This window comes from Cryptotermes secundus, unplaced genomic scaffold (genome assembly GCF_002891405.2).
Source record: "Cryptotermes secundus unplaced genomic scaffold, Csec_1.0 scaffold1236, whole genome shotgun sequence".
Taxonomy (NCBI): domain Eukaryota; kingdom Metazoa; phylum Arthropoda; class Insecta; order Blattodea; family Kalotermitidae; genus Cryptotermes; species Cryptotermes secundus.
In genome coordinates, this window is record NW_019724604.1 from 31,755 (window position 1) to 47,289 (window position 15,535).

Genomic DNA, 15,535 nt, shown 5'->3' on the forward strand with positions numbered 1-15,535 from the left:
CGGTGTTAACAGATTAATGCGATTAGGGTTATAAAGTGTGAAACCCCGCAACTGTGTAATAATTAATTGTAGCCGTTACTTGTAGATTGTTCAATAAACCAATTAACGATCTCTACGGCGTCTTCAGTAACGGAACATGTTACAGTATTTTAATTTCTTCTCTGCTTCTTTTTGTACTACATTCCTATCCGATGGTACTGATATCTATATATATGCAAGTATATAAGTATGCAAGTTTTCTTTTGCTTGTTTTATTATTATTATTATTATTATTATTATTATTATTAGTAGTAGTAGTAGTAGTAGTAGTTGCAGTTGTTGNTTGTCTGGGAGTTCCTAGAGTGATGAGTGAACAGAAGGTACCACGGAGCATGGAACCACAATGCATTGTGATCAAATTTCTTGGAGAAAACGTCCCGTCTGCTGAAATTCACCACAGACTCCAACAACAGTATGGGGAAGAGTGTCTCTCATGGACCTGTGTGTTTGAGTGGTGTAAGTGCTTCAGAGAGGGCAGAGAGCACGTGGAGAATGAACCGCATGATTGTCGGCCGTGAACATCCGTCACTGAGCCAAACATTGATCGTGCAGACACGCTTATTCGTGAAAATAGGCGCATCACTATCAAGGAACTTGGAGCAGTGCTGTCCATCAGTGTTGGTAGTGTAGAAGACATCATGAAATACCACCTGCACTATCGCAAGGTGATTGCACTGTGGGTACCATGCACTTTGACGGACATGAACAAAATGGTGCGCATGCAAGCTGCCAGTCGTCTCCTACAGCAGTTTGAAGATGATGGTGATGCATTTTTGAAGTCTATGGTGACCACCGATGAAATGTGGGTGCACTACTTCATTCCCAAGTCCCAGCAGTCATCACGCGAGTGGCGGCATACCAGTTCTCCCAAACCCAAGAGAGCGCGGAGGAGCCGTTGGGCAGGAAAAGTGATGGCAACGCTCTTCTGGGACTGGCAGGGGGTTATCCATGTAGACTTTCTGACAGATGCCAGAACAGTCAATGCAGCTTATTACTCAGACCTCCTGGCAACAGACATGAAGGAAAAGATCTGATCCAAGCAGAAGACTCGTGGAAAGCGGTTAGCCTTCCTTCAAGACAATGCATGCCCCCATACGGCCAAAACAACAATGGAAACCCTCTGGAAATTGAAATGGAACCTTCTGACACATCCGCGGGACAGTCCTGATTTGGCCCCAAGTGATTTCTACCTGTTTGGAAGGCTCAAATCAGACTTGCAAGGCATGTGGTTTGAGGACAACGCTGCCATCATCCAGACTGTTTGGGAGTGGATACACCGTCAACCACAAGCCTTTTTTGAAAAGGGCATCAGGATGCTTCCAGAAAGTTGGAAAAAATGTGTTGACTCCGGAGGGGAGTATGTTGAAGACTGACATGTGCAAGTAAGTGTTTGGCAGTTATGTTTTTTTTTAAAAAAAATCAGTCCCGGTCATATTTGAACCACCATGTATAACAAAGCAAAGTTTTTTTATAAAATGATAATCACAAAGTACAGCAAACAGCTGTAGAATAAGTGACATGTAATGAGAACTTTAATATAGAGTGAAGGAGCATTGGCTTTGTCAGTTTCTTTACACTTCACTTATGGAAGAGTTCCTGTAAATTGAGGGAATGTTTTCTACACTTTTGTCATCATAAATGATTCCTAGCCAGCTGTGACTTTGCAACTATTTTCATTGCGTGTACTTGCAGATTTGCTCCCCAAGCTATTGGTTTTATAGATCTGGGTATTTGGGTATTGGTTCCTTATTTTAGAGGTTTTATTTGTTTTGAATTAGGTTTATTATTTTTCTTGTGCTGTACTAGTCTTGGTGTTTATACTGTTATGGTTGCTGGGTGATCTTCTAGTTCTAATTATTCTTTATTAGGATGTCTCCGGTCTATGACACAAACAATTTTTATGAAGTAAGTTTAGCCTTGATCTTTTTATCCTTTGTCTTTTTGGTTTGTGGTTATGATCTGTGGTCTGGGAAAATGAAGTCCGCATACCCGAATCTGAGAAAGGGAACTTGGAGAGGAATCCACTTTTTTCATTTATAGCATTTTAATTGGAGAAACTGTGAGAACTCCTTTATACATGATTTAAGTACAGTTTCAGCATACTAAAAATTCAAGTGAGACAATAAAAGAAAGAGGGAGAAATAAAAATGAAGTTATGGAAAATTATCTGAGTCTGCACCCCATACTGGGGCACTCTGAGACGTATTGTGAGCTACAGTCAGACATAATAAGAATAATTACAAAAGAATGTGAAAACTGTAGTTAAATTAGAGTAAAGTATTTATTTTCAAATACGAAATTAAAATTATGAGGTAGAATAGAAAATACGTTCAGTGTACATACTTACCCTCAAAATTGATACAAAAGGTGTAGGAATGGTTCTGCCATGCAGTGTGATGAAGTGAAATTGGTTTTGGTGGGGACATTACAGTATCAGACAACTCCATCAGAGCTTCATCATCGTCATTGTCGTCAAGGAAGACAAACATGTCTGTATTCTTTGTGTTACAAAGAAAACTGACTTTGAGGTTTGTTTTAGAAATTGTTTCTTTAATTTTGCCAGTGTGATGAACTATTTGTTTCTCCTCCCCACAGCAAGTTTTTAAGGTAGAGGTTTCCTTCTATAACAATTCCACTGCAGACTTTCAATTTTATCTCACTCAGGCATATCACCAGTGATCATTGTCCTTCCTTTTGCTCTTCATGCCTTGTTATTTTTATGGGCCCTGCTTTAGCATAGCTTGTGAATTGCTTTGGGCTTGTAAATGTAACTGTGATGCCCTTTCAGTTGCTTTTACGTAAATGAGCTCTGGTGATAATGTGGTTGTTGTCTCAGACAGCAGAATGTGAAGCCAGTGATTTCAGTGGTTAGTTAGTTAGTTATTGGAGAGGGTGGGTTTCCCCATGCACTTAGACCTGTATTGGTCCATTGTGCTTCCCTCTATGATTTCTACCAGTCTCTATATCCTACCGGTACTGGTGCTTACCATCAGTCCTGCCCAGCCAGCGAGACCGGCTCTACTAGCTGAGAGGTATCTATAATGCTTCCCCCATCTACCAGAGGTATTAGAGAATGCTGCTGGGCGGGAAACTTCTGCAATTTGGCTCAGTGACCTCCTTTGGAGATATGAGGTTCTTTTACGTGCTGTAAAGCTACGACACGGGACCCACGGCTTAAAGTCCCTCCCGGAGGACTTGTTCCCTGAATTTTCCGCCCTTAAAAATTTGACGACCTCCGCCGGGTATTTGAACCCGCGTACTACGAGTCATGAGGTGGGAATGTTACCTCTAGACTATGGAGGCCACTTTTTCAGTGGTTAACTAGGAGCAATGCCAATTATTTCAGGAATATCTGGAACTTTTTGTGTAAGAACTTATCTTACCTTGCTGTTGTTTGGAATAACAGTCCCTTCTCTAGCGCTCTGTGCCTGACACTCCATCCATCCTGCACCACTAACTTCACAGACTCTTCCTTGTCTTTGTCAGATAATTAGGCCGTGGCAGTTTTTCTCTTCCTGTTTCTACCCATGACTTCAAAACAGGAAATTTTATTACCGTTTTCAAGATCTCGTTAATTTCCGTTTGAGTACCTAATTGTTGTGGGCAATCAGTGAAATAATGAAAAGCAGATGGTTATATTGACTTCATCTGGAGTTGGGCACAGTTAGACATGTCATATTTTAGTGTCTCTCTCTGACCCATATTTACATGTTCTACTGTACCTTACATGGTAACACTTTAGATGGGAAATATCTGTCTGATAACCTCAAAACAATGGAATGCAAGTAATCATAATGTTAATTCAGAAGCTCAGTAATGCTACATTCCATTACTATGAGAAACATCAAGGTATTATCATTGACTTTGAAAGCAGAAGAAAAAGTTCAGATCAAGAAATATACTTACTTACCTCAAAACAGATGAAGGCATATAAACACACGTGTTTTTTCTGCAGTCATCAAGAAAGACTTTCGCCAACTGACATTCTGTTTATTAGTTCATGAATTCACCACGACATCACCACTGAACCCATTGCAGAATCTCACTATGGTTGCCTTCAAAGTACTCCCCTTAGGAAGCTATGCACCAATGCCAGTGCCTAGTCCACCCTTCAAAGCAATTTTGGAACTCATTTTGTGGAGCGGCCTTCAGAGCTGCTATCTTATTACTCCTGATGTTATCATTGCCATCAAAATTCCTTCCTTTCAATATTTCCTTTATCTTTGGGAACAGAAAAAAGTCATTGGGGGCTAGATCCGGTGAATAAGTAGAGTTTTCCAGCATAGTTATTTGTTTACTAGCTAAAAACTCCCTCACAGTGCCATGTGAGTAGGTCCTTTGGGACCATTTTTGCGCACAACTTTGTGTCGAGATCTGCAATTAAGATTTTCCTAACTGTTTCTCTGTCAGTGTTTTCTTGCTCTGCTATGCTCCTGACAGTCAGCCGATGATTTTCATGCAGAGTTTGATGAACTTTTGCAATGTTTTCTTCAGTTCTCCTTGTTGCTGGCTGGCCTGATCTCTCTTTGTCAGTGACACTTTCTCTTCCCTCAGAAAAACGTTTCATCCACTTGTAAACTGCTGTTTTCTTCATAACATTATCCCCTTAAGCTTACACTAACATCTCTCTGATTTCGCTTACCAGGCTTAATAAGAAATTTAATTTCGGTTTGACATTCTTGCGAGAGCACACCAAAGCACACTCAGACAATCATAGATGCCACTCAGAAAGAGACTGTCATAGATCAAGAACAATACAGCTGTTAAATGTTGATATACCAGCATCATCAAACACCACCAAGGTTTCTGACCATTGCTGCCACTGCAAGCACACGGCGAGTTCGCGAACTTTATTGTCAGGCCTTGTACATTGTTAATTTCTCACTGTGGACCCATTTTCCCTACTCTGTATACATATTGTCATGATTATGGGTGACTGTAGACAGGGTTTGGATTGGAGATTGAATTTGTTGACCACTTACAAGATGTAACTACAGATAACTGTAACACTGCTGCTTATTTCCACACTTTACAAATCACTGCTTTGGTCTAAAAAACCGAGATTAATGGCCATGGGGATCCATTGTGCTGACCATGTGACACCCTCTGTCCGCAAAGTTTGGCACTAACTTTGCCGACAAGCGGCAGTCGCTCGGTCAGGCCACGGAATTTGTTTGTTTTTTACAAATCACTACAGCACATGCTAAGTCTTTTCAGTCTACTATCACTAGTTCTTCCCTGGTAACAGATCATAGCAATGGAAATTCTTCAGCTTCCAACTGCACCGACTAAGTCTTCTCTTCACAGACTCCCTTACAACTAATTTCTAAACTGATCCCATTGATAACCCCTTGGCATGGACCACATAGAAAACAACATTTATAATTGCACTCCAGTCATTTCCATGGGAACATTTGTTTGTGAAGGCATTACCGTGTAATGGCTATATATACTTGCTTATTAAGAATCTGTTGCATAGCAACAGATGTTGTTTCATTGTTTGTTTTAATGTAGTTACCCAGTAATGGGTCTACAAGCTACAGCACTCCCTTCTTAAGTCTATTTGGTACCACCATTTCTTTTGCAAGGGATGTGCTTATAACATTTGTGATCAATCTCACCTCTCTTCCCTGTGGCTTGGTTGTCATAGTGATTACTCTCCAACTGCTCCCTCTACTCCCTCATTAACCTCTAAGAGACGGGCCATTTAAATTCCCGTAATCATAGCAGGCCAGAGTTAATTTAAATGTCCGCCATTGTAGAGTATTAAAAATTGTAAGCATCTTACTAAAAATGCCGTGATTTCTACAATTTTTGTGATAAACCAACGAAATAAATGCTGCTTTTATCTAGAAAGAATATAGAATCAGATATTGTAATTTACAGATTTTAGAATCTGTAAAAATTGTTACATTGATTCCAAATTTTTTTTTTTTCCCCAATTTTGAGTGTCTGTCCACAAAAATGCATAAAACTTCTGCACAAAACGTTTCTGCAGTATAAATGCATGCTGCTGACGCACTGTCTTACTATGTCTTATCTGGCAAAAGGAGAGGAAGTTTATGTTTGTACTGCACATTCTCTAGTCACGTCGGAACATTTCTGTATACACGAGTGTGGGCAAAGTCTTATCGTACTTTGTCCTTATGAAACTCTGCCTGTTTATGTCTTGGACTAACCACACAGAGATACTGTTCTTGGAATATCTCTGCAATGCCCCCTTGCTTCCTCGACCCTTCAGAATCATCTGTACCGCATTCTGAATGGTGTGATTTATGAGCAGCCTCTCAATTTCGGCTTCTTCCATGCGAAATGGGGCCATGGTACATAGTTGAAATTGCCATGTTTTATAAGCATTAAGATTAGAGGAGGCCACTTGACATCACTGGCCTACTTCCTGCTAATACGAGACAGATGTTGCGTGTGTGCGCTTCACATGGAAAACAGAGTTACATACGGACAAAGTGCATGAATTGCAACATCGGACTCTGCATTCAGTTAGATGCAACATTCAGTTATATGATGCAGGAGGGAAGACAGTCTACTTATAAAGCTGGTGTCCAAAAATAATATAAGTAGAACAAGAATTTCTATCTTAAAATTAGATTTTAAAACACTGTGCGCACGCGTGGACTGCGAGTCACCATACGGTGTCTTTTGGCCACTCGGCATTACTTTAAAGGTCCCCATACGGTGTCTTTTGACTCATAAAGGTTAAAGGTTAAGGTTGCTTGTCCCAAATGGCTCCCTGATAAGGTGCCAGTTGGTTCAGGTGTATCACCATCGTCCTTCTTCACAGATAGGTGAGTCCAAAAGTTCTGAGAGTGGTCAGTGTTTCTACATCCATGGCGCTTAATCTGTTGTTAGTGGTCTCTTTGTTACGCAGGGGGCCAAGCCCTCCACATTGTCCTGGTGTTCGTTTTCCACAGCCTGATGGAAGTCCTGACTGTTTGCTTTGCAGTCTCCAGCTCTACGTTCTGCCTGAAGGTCTCGCTGAGTGTTCTTCACCTTCCCAGATGTGATTGCTTTTTTTAGGTCTTGGTTCCTTATGCCATTGTTGCCTTTAGGTTTAGGTAATCACTCAGTTGGGAAGTATGAGTGCCCATATGTTTGTCAGTGCCTTGTAGTATGTTGAATTTTTGTTTAAGTACATGGTTCTTTCTTTTTCTCTTCCAGTAGTGCCTTATCAAACAGTCAGATTTCAGTGAAACTACTACTTTAGTGCATGCAGCAGACTCAGCTAAATCACAAAACAATAACAGGAACTTGAAAACAGTTAGGGATACAAATGCCAAAATAATGTGTGGAATATGCTGACTAACTCATGAGATTAGCTACTTGTTGAAAGGAAAAGTTGACCAGTCACAGAATAAAAATTTTGGCTTAAAACCAGGGAAATTTAAATGAAGTAGCACTTATTTTGTTGGAATTAATACCATTGAAATGGTAAGAAAATAATAAGACTGCAACAATCTGGAAAAAGAAATTGAGTGATATTTTGATTTTACTGTCCTGGATTTTACATTTCTTGTGAATTTACTGATATTTTGCATGGTCCCAGTCAAATTTATGAGGACTGGAACCTTAATACTGGCAACTATTTATTTACAACTGATACAAAATAGATGCATGTTTCAAAGTCTTACTGTCCTTCAGTGTAGTCACTAGAATTGTGTACAACCCGTTGCCAGCGATGTGGAAGTCGTAGGATACCTTTAGCAGCGCCTGTTGTGTTGGTAGTTCAAATGGAGCGGTCTACTGCCTGAAGAATCTCTGGAACAGTTCTGAAGCAAATGCCACGAAGTGGTACCTTCATCTTAGGAATAAAGTCAAAGTCACAAGTGCTAAAGTCCGGGGAGTATGGTGGATGGTACAGCACTTCCCAGCCACATCAATCAAACAAATCAGCCACAGCTTGCGCTGCATGCGGCTGGCACTGTCCTGCAAAATAATGGGTGGGTTCTGCAGAAAGTGTCGCCGCTTCTTTCTCAAAGCTGGTCGCAGGTTGTGTTCCAAAAGTGAACAGTAATACTGCGCATTGACAGTCTGCTGTCGGGGAACGGTATGTGTTAGGATAACACCATCACAGTCGTATACGAGAATCACCATAACTTTCACATTGCTGGGGTTCTGACAAACTTTTGATTTTTGTGCTGACCCGTAATGACGCCATTCGTTCGATTGGCATTTAATTTGTGGCTCGTACGATTTGGCCCATGTCTCATCCAGCATAATGATACAGCATAAGAAAGCCTCTACTTTGCGTTCATAGCGCTCCAATTGGTTACAAGCAGTGTCGTATCGTAGCCATTTCTGCATTTCTGTCAAATCATGCGAAACCCATTGTGATGCATTTTTTCTCCTGCCCAGGCGTTCCTCCAGGAAGTGAAGCACAGTCGTATGTGCTAATCCTGTCTCTTGGGCTAGCTCACGAATCGTATGGCGTTGATCACTGTCCAGTAACGTGGAAAGAGCATATACACTTCTTCACTGACACTGGGACGACCTGGCCGATGCATGTCTGTCACATTTTGGTGTCCCTCATTGAAGGCTTTTATCCACCTTGCCACTGTTCTGTAAGGCAGTACAGATTCCCTGCAAGCCTCTTGAAGACCTTGATGACACTGTCATGCTCTACAGCTTCTGGCACATTCAGTCTTTATCCAGTTCCATTGTTCCTGTTTCTAAAACATCGTGGCAACACTACATTAGACCATCAGCTAACATGAGGCTCTGTTCTTCTCGTCACTGCGCATGCGCGTGATGTGGGAAGTGAGAGTCCATTTGCTCTGAGGTAAGGTATGTATGTAACTAACGTGTGGTATAAGTGACATTATTTGGTTCCGTTGCATGGCGACTCTACAGCAGTGTTGCCACTATTAAAGTTCCAACCCTCATATATAACATTAATGTTAAATGTAACCGATTTTACATAGCCATGACTTCACATTTTCCTAGAATTTACACTTAATTTTTCTGTTTGTGACTACGAAAATTTAGCCAGTTATACGTTTTGTAGTTTAATTCTCAGATTTTCTTATTCCAGGCAATGGATTTCCTTCCCTCTTAGCAGTCACAAATGCATCAGTCTAAAATTACATACTGCCAATTGGGTGATGCACAGCTGCAAGTGATTTGCATGCACCGTGTGACTTTGCTGAGGCCTGCTGTGCATGAGGAGTTTTTTCTACCACCACAGTCCAAGGATTTCATGATCTAGGCCAGCTTTGATCCTATTGTGACTTTGTTTTTTCTTTGGCACTACAGCCCCAATTTCGGCCTTGGCTTACTTCCATGAAACTCTGTTTCACTTCTGTTTACCATATCATAAACATTTGGTAGGACTCCTTGGCAGGGTGATCAGCTTGTCTCAAGGCCTCTACCTGTACGCAAACACAGAAAAATGAGTGCACACACACACTCTCTCTCTCAACATCCATGCTCTGAGTTGGATTCAAACCCATGATCCCGGCTTCCAAGCGAGCGAAGACAGTGCATGCCTTAGACTGCTTGGGTACTGTGACTGGCCCTGTTTTGACTTAGTATAACTTTAATTCAGTGGGAGGAGCAGTTGGTTTGTCCCCTTGTCTGATAAGTGGTATGAAAAGTGACCATTGAAATACAGCGAATGTATTTTTGTAAATGAAGCATTAAAAACAAATGCACCCAGGTTCAATTTTTAAATCTTTTCAGCACCCATGTGACCACTTCCTAGACACAAAATTTTTTTGTCAGTTAAGGCGAATTTCACAAAAGGGTGCAGTATGGATAATAAATGAAAATGGAAATCCTTTACAATAAATGAGAAAATGTTTTAGCACGGCTTGATTCATGTACTAGCAAACACGTTGAACTGGTACCACACTTCAGACTTTCCTTGCTAAACATTACTGTGAAGAACCTTAAGGATATTAAAAGAAGTTACCTCTCTCCACTGTGCAAATTTCTCGAAGCAGCAGATATCAGTAAAATGTTAGCCATTCGATAAACTGGAGTCTGCACTTTCTGCATGGTTCAAGCAAAGCACATGAGAAAAACGATTCTTCAGATGGCACCTACCTCAAGAAGAAGGCCTTACACATTGCTGCTTATTTGGGAATAGCCAACTTTTTGGCTTCCAGTGGATGGATTGACACATTTAAGAGGAGACACAGCATTGTTTACAGAACTTGTATCAGGTGAGGTCAGGAGTGTTGATTCAGAAACTGTAGAAGACTGGAAAAAGTACCAGCTATTTTAAAAAATGGGAGGTTTTGACCTTTGTAATAAACACTGATGAGACCTTCCATTTTTTAATCTAGAAAGTAGCAAAACCTTCACTTTTTAGGAGATTTTTGCTGCATTGTATAAAATCTAAACAGTGGGTTGCTGTACTCCTCACATGTAATGCTGGTGTTAGTGATAAACAGGAAAATTTAGAAGACCACATTGCTTCAAGAATGTCCGGAGACTATCTACAAAATATGAAACTAATACAAATTGTTGGATGACCACCAAAATATTTGAATATTATCTCACACAACCTTATACAATACTGGGCGCCAAAAATGGCAAAATCTTGATTATTATTGATCGGTATGCTGCCCTCTCAAAGGATACCACATTTCTTGGCAAAATCACAGTTGGGATTCATCAGTACATTCAAGTTCCATTACAGAAAGCAGTTGATTCAAAAGGCTATAGTCATGATAAATGGGGGAGTGCTCCAGGGTGCTACAGAGATGAAGCGGGAGGTGTTGTCCGCAGAGTGCTTCACAGTGGAAGCTGGAGTTTGGGAACACCCACTGCAGTCAAGAATTGCTTTGTGAAGTGTGGTTTCTCAGTTGTTCACCTCAGTGGCAGTGATGACAGTACAGTGACACACACTGAAGATGAAGAAGATGTCTGGCACAGTTTGCAACACCTTGGAGTGCAGTTTGAGGACTACAAAACAAGTGACAGTGCTCTTGAGGTTTGTGGAATCCAGAGTATCAACCTGAATTGGAGCACCACTTGTCTAAGCTGAAAGAAGAACCAGAATAAGAAAAGTTTGTGGAACAAAGCAGCATTCTTGATGCACTGAAAGAACTGGAAGCATCCAGATTGTATGTGCTTCAATTAGATGCCACAAATAGTATTATTGTAATGTGCAGCAAGCTGAAAATGCATTATACAGGGTGAGAGTTCAAGAAAGAAAGAAACAAGACACTTATTGAATGGTTAAAGAAATAGTATAACTAGGTACGTACTATATTTCCCGGTCTATCCAGGTGAATGGTGGGATAGTACGCTGAAATAGATTGACAGTTTCCCACCAGATGTTTTCCATTCAACAGTTATACTCACCATTTCATCTTGTTGCTACATAATAAGAGCAGTTAATTAAGCTTCATAAAGTAAACCAAGAACCATATTTGCATCAACATTTATATTGTTAGGTGTTCAAACATGTATTTTTTAAATTATCTTTCAGTGTTATTGCATAAAGAAAACAATTTTTTTTAAGTTACATCATTCACATTTCCCTAATTTAAAATTTTTCTACATTTTGCATTTACTTGAGGCAGCTCCCTAAAAAGTGTAAAATCAAGGTTTTACTGTATATGGTTTTGCTGTATACATATTAAGCCTAAATGTACAGAATAGTGGCCTGAAATGTCGTTTCACAAGTGTTAGGATCTTTAACTGGCATTTCACAGGTTATGTTCCACCTCAGATATCCATTTCACATGTATATACAAGTATTTGTAGGATTATATCTGGATATTTTCTTTCTGGCCATAAGAGCCCTATAACTGCTGCTACTACTACTACTGTGGAATAATAATTATGTTTTCTTCAGCCACTCTGTTATACAACTCTTCTTATTGTACATTTTACCAACACAGCAATTTCTGAGTTCTTCTGCCTCTTGAATTACTCTTGAGTTCTACACCAGCTGCAAAAGATTGTAAAAGCGTGCCTTCAGTGCTTCAGATATATAGTTTTCCAGAATACATGAGCAGTGCACAGTACAACACAGATTAACATCATTCATACTTACAGCTGGGCATGTGTGTACAAAATAAAGAGAGAAGTTGTGAAAGTTAGGATGGAACTTGCAATGAATAGCATTACAAGCCATGAATAAGCCTTACACCCCAATTTTTGGTCACATTTTGTGTATTTATGTGGTAATGGGGTGTACAAAAAGGGGGTAATTTTGTCAGTAGTACTGTTGATATTAACTCACTCAGTTTGGAGTGAAAATGGACAAGATAATACACACCCATGCATCTAAGTTGTCAGATTGTGACTATCATGAAGAACAGTCCACATTTATTAACATATTTTTGTCCTTTAAAGTGCAGTAATTGTGGGGGGATGGAGTTCTGTGATTGGAGGTTATCAAGATTGTTCTTTCCATTGTGGGCTTTGTTGCACTGGCAATCAGTGCAGAGTCAACTTGACAACTGGAAAGTAAATTTTGTTAATTTCTTTAAGCACCATTCTGTGCTCTTTATTGTATTTCTATATTAATAATGTTATTAAACACTGTCTTAATCATGTAGGAAGCTATGTAATAAACTAATGATAAGATCATTATGTCATGAATAGGAAGTTACTGGACTTTGTTTTTCAGCATTCCTTGAAATTCTTATGCTGGTATGGAAAATGTAGGTACTGTGTTAATGTATTAAATGCTCTTAAAGAAAACATGGATTAATACTTCTCTCACTAAATGGCAGAAGGAAATTATGGATGGCAAAGTGTTAAGGAGGATACAGTACAGCCATCTCTGAGCTTACTCTCCTAGCTAGCCAGGCTCTGGAGATTCATATTACTAGTATAATCGGCAGACCTATTGCTTAACACATTAGAAATCGAACATAACCAGATTATATGAGGTGCTGGAAATACTCTGATTTGTTATTGCTATCACAGAATGACATTTCTTCAAGATGGCAGTGGAGCAGTAAGCTCCAGGAAAAGAGGTTATTTGCAAATATGTTGAATAAGGATTTACTGACAGATATCAAGGTGTGCGCTCCATTTTTATGATTGGGAATTAACATAACAACCCCTTACAATAAGAAGCTTGTTTGTTACATCCAACCCAAAAAAGCTTTTGACTTTTTACATGGTGTTGGATATTGATTTGAACCATATTGTTTCGTTAATTTTATTGAATGGTTCAGTGCCTGTACAGTTGACATCTACAAAGTAATGTTTGTTGAACAGTGGTCTGTAAAGGGGGAATACTACTTGAAACTTCAAGTTCATTGAAGTCATTTGAGTATTAGTGAAATGTAAGTTTATGTTAAAGGAAGTATAGGAGGTTGGATAAAAATCGATACTTCAGTTATGGATAACATAATTTGTGAAGATGTGTATAACACACCCCAAATGCACAGTGGACAACGACTACTGTAATTTTATGGAGGTTGTATACGTCATCAAAAAGAATGGTCCTGTGGTGGTTCTTGAACCATTAGACACCATGCATTGAACTAGTACAGTGATGTGTGCAAAGTCCACCTGGCTGAGTGTTGTATTTTTTCAATACTGATGCCATAACTTCTGAGCTAGAATAAGGCCACCAACTCTTCAGAATCATAAGATTGTCCCCTTATTTCTTTGAATGTGCTAAAATTGTCATTCTCAGATTAATTTCCAGTCACTTGTTTGCCTGATTTAACTGAGTGATCTTGTGGTGATGGACTGCTATCACGTTCAGATATTGTGGATTTCTTGGGGTTACTGAAAAGTAAAAGGAATCTCAAATCAGCTATAAAGAAATATCTTTGTATAGAAACAAATTTGTTTTCTGATAATTCATTTTAAACTTTTCCTTTGTCTTGAGAAAATGGTTGAACAGGATGTTTTTTTATGGTGTATAAAAGGGTATTCTGTCCTAAAGTAGGTAAGGATAAAAAAATTGTGCGCTCTAACTGGTGGTTAAATATGATGTGTCCTTTCCTTGTTTGGTGATTTCATGCATAAACATGGATACTAGAATTTTTACAGAATGATTAGATGAGCTATGTTTGTTGCAGATATGAATGAGGCCACAGTCTACAGTGAGTTACGTAAGAAACATGCAAGGAAACGTAAGCGCCCATCAAACTCTGATGGTTCAGAACAGAACAAGCCTCGTAAGAAGCGGCCCAGGGTGGAAGTCATCAATATGAGTTCAGATTCCATAATTTCATACCCAGAGACAGAGATGAGCAGCATTCCAGATAGCAGCACTGATAACAGTCCAGGCATTAGAAAACTCAAAATCAAGCGAGTTAAGAGTGTGAAGCAGCGAAATGAAGCGGACAACAGTGAAACAGATGAGAAGACCTTAGGAGATGACAGGGTCTTGGATGACGCAAAGAAGAGGTCAGGTAGGTATTATATTACCTTGAATACATGTTTCTTGTTTTTGGTGAGAATTTGATGAATTTATATGACCACATTGGAAAACTTTCTGAAACATTTTTAGGAATAGAGAAATGAACTCAGAATGACTGGCATATGTTCATATATACGAGTATATCATGTGGGCAAAATTTATGCCAAGTTTGTGTAAGAGGATAAGTACTGTGGTTTTGAAATAAAGGAATTTGCTTTTTACTTCTAAATGCCATGGTATTTAAATAGTCTGAAGGGTGGACCTGATCAGGGTTTAAATGCTCATTGCTGGGGAGCATTTAAATAATTTTAAGCATATTATTAAAATGCTGTAACTAATGCAGTTTTCCTAATAAAGAAGTTAAATTAACTTTGTTTTTATGAGGAAAGAACGTAGTAAACAAAGAAAGTTATACTTCATATTTTTTGCTGTGTTTTGTTTTAATTTTTTGATGCTTACTCTAAAAATAAGATGCCCACTTCTTCAGAAGATGGTTCTGCATTATAGACTCATTCATTCTTGTTATGTGACTTGCAGCTACGTGCCATAAAACAAACACATGAAGAGTCCAGATGACAGCCTTTGCAATATTCTACTCTGTTGCAAAGAGCTAAGCTCTGAGAGGATGTATTTTTATCATTACACAGGAAATCCTAGCTTTACAGCTATATTCTTTAATTATTGTCAGTGAAACAGCGCCATTGTAACTCTGGCATGTACGTGGGTAGGCTGAAAAGTAATGCACACATGCTTGTAGAGCGCGAACAAAAACAAATAGCAAGATCGGGCAAAAAGTACATTAAAGTACAATTCTTAAGTTTCAAAAGCATATATTTATTTTTCAACATAGTCACCATTAACGCTAACACATTTCTCCCAAAGTGTAACAAGTTTTTTGATTCCGTCACTGAAAAATTCTTCCGACTTTTCTCAAATCCAGGACTTGACAGCTGCCTTCACCTCATCGTCCGAGGTGTAATGATTACCCTTGAGGTCTCTCTTGAGTAGAGGAAAAAAATAAAAATTGCAGGGTGCAAGATCGGGGGAATAAGGAGGGTGTGGAATCGGTTCAAACTTCAGGTTTTGCAGAGCCTCTTCAGTTGTGCGCGAGGTGTGTGGACGAGCGTTGTCATGTTG

At 39.4% G+C, this 15,535-nt stretch overlaps 1 protein-coding gene across 1 annotated transcript in view; it reads left to right on the forward strand.

The window, feature by feature from the left end:
* Positions 1-15,535, forward strand: part of LOC111862537 (lysine-specific demethylase 4C) — a gene marked incomplete at its 5' end in the record, with an annotated part of 116,017 nt that overhangs the window by 31,676 nt on the left and 68,806 nt on the right. The window contains 1 exon segment of the mRNA XM_023848023.2: positions 14,055-14,390. Coding sequence (XP_023703791.1) covers positions 14,055-14,390 — 336 coding nt within the window.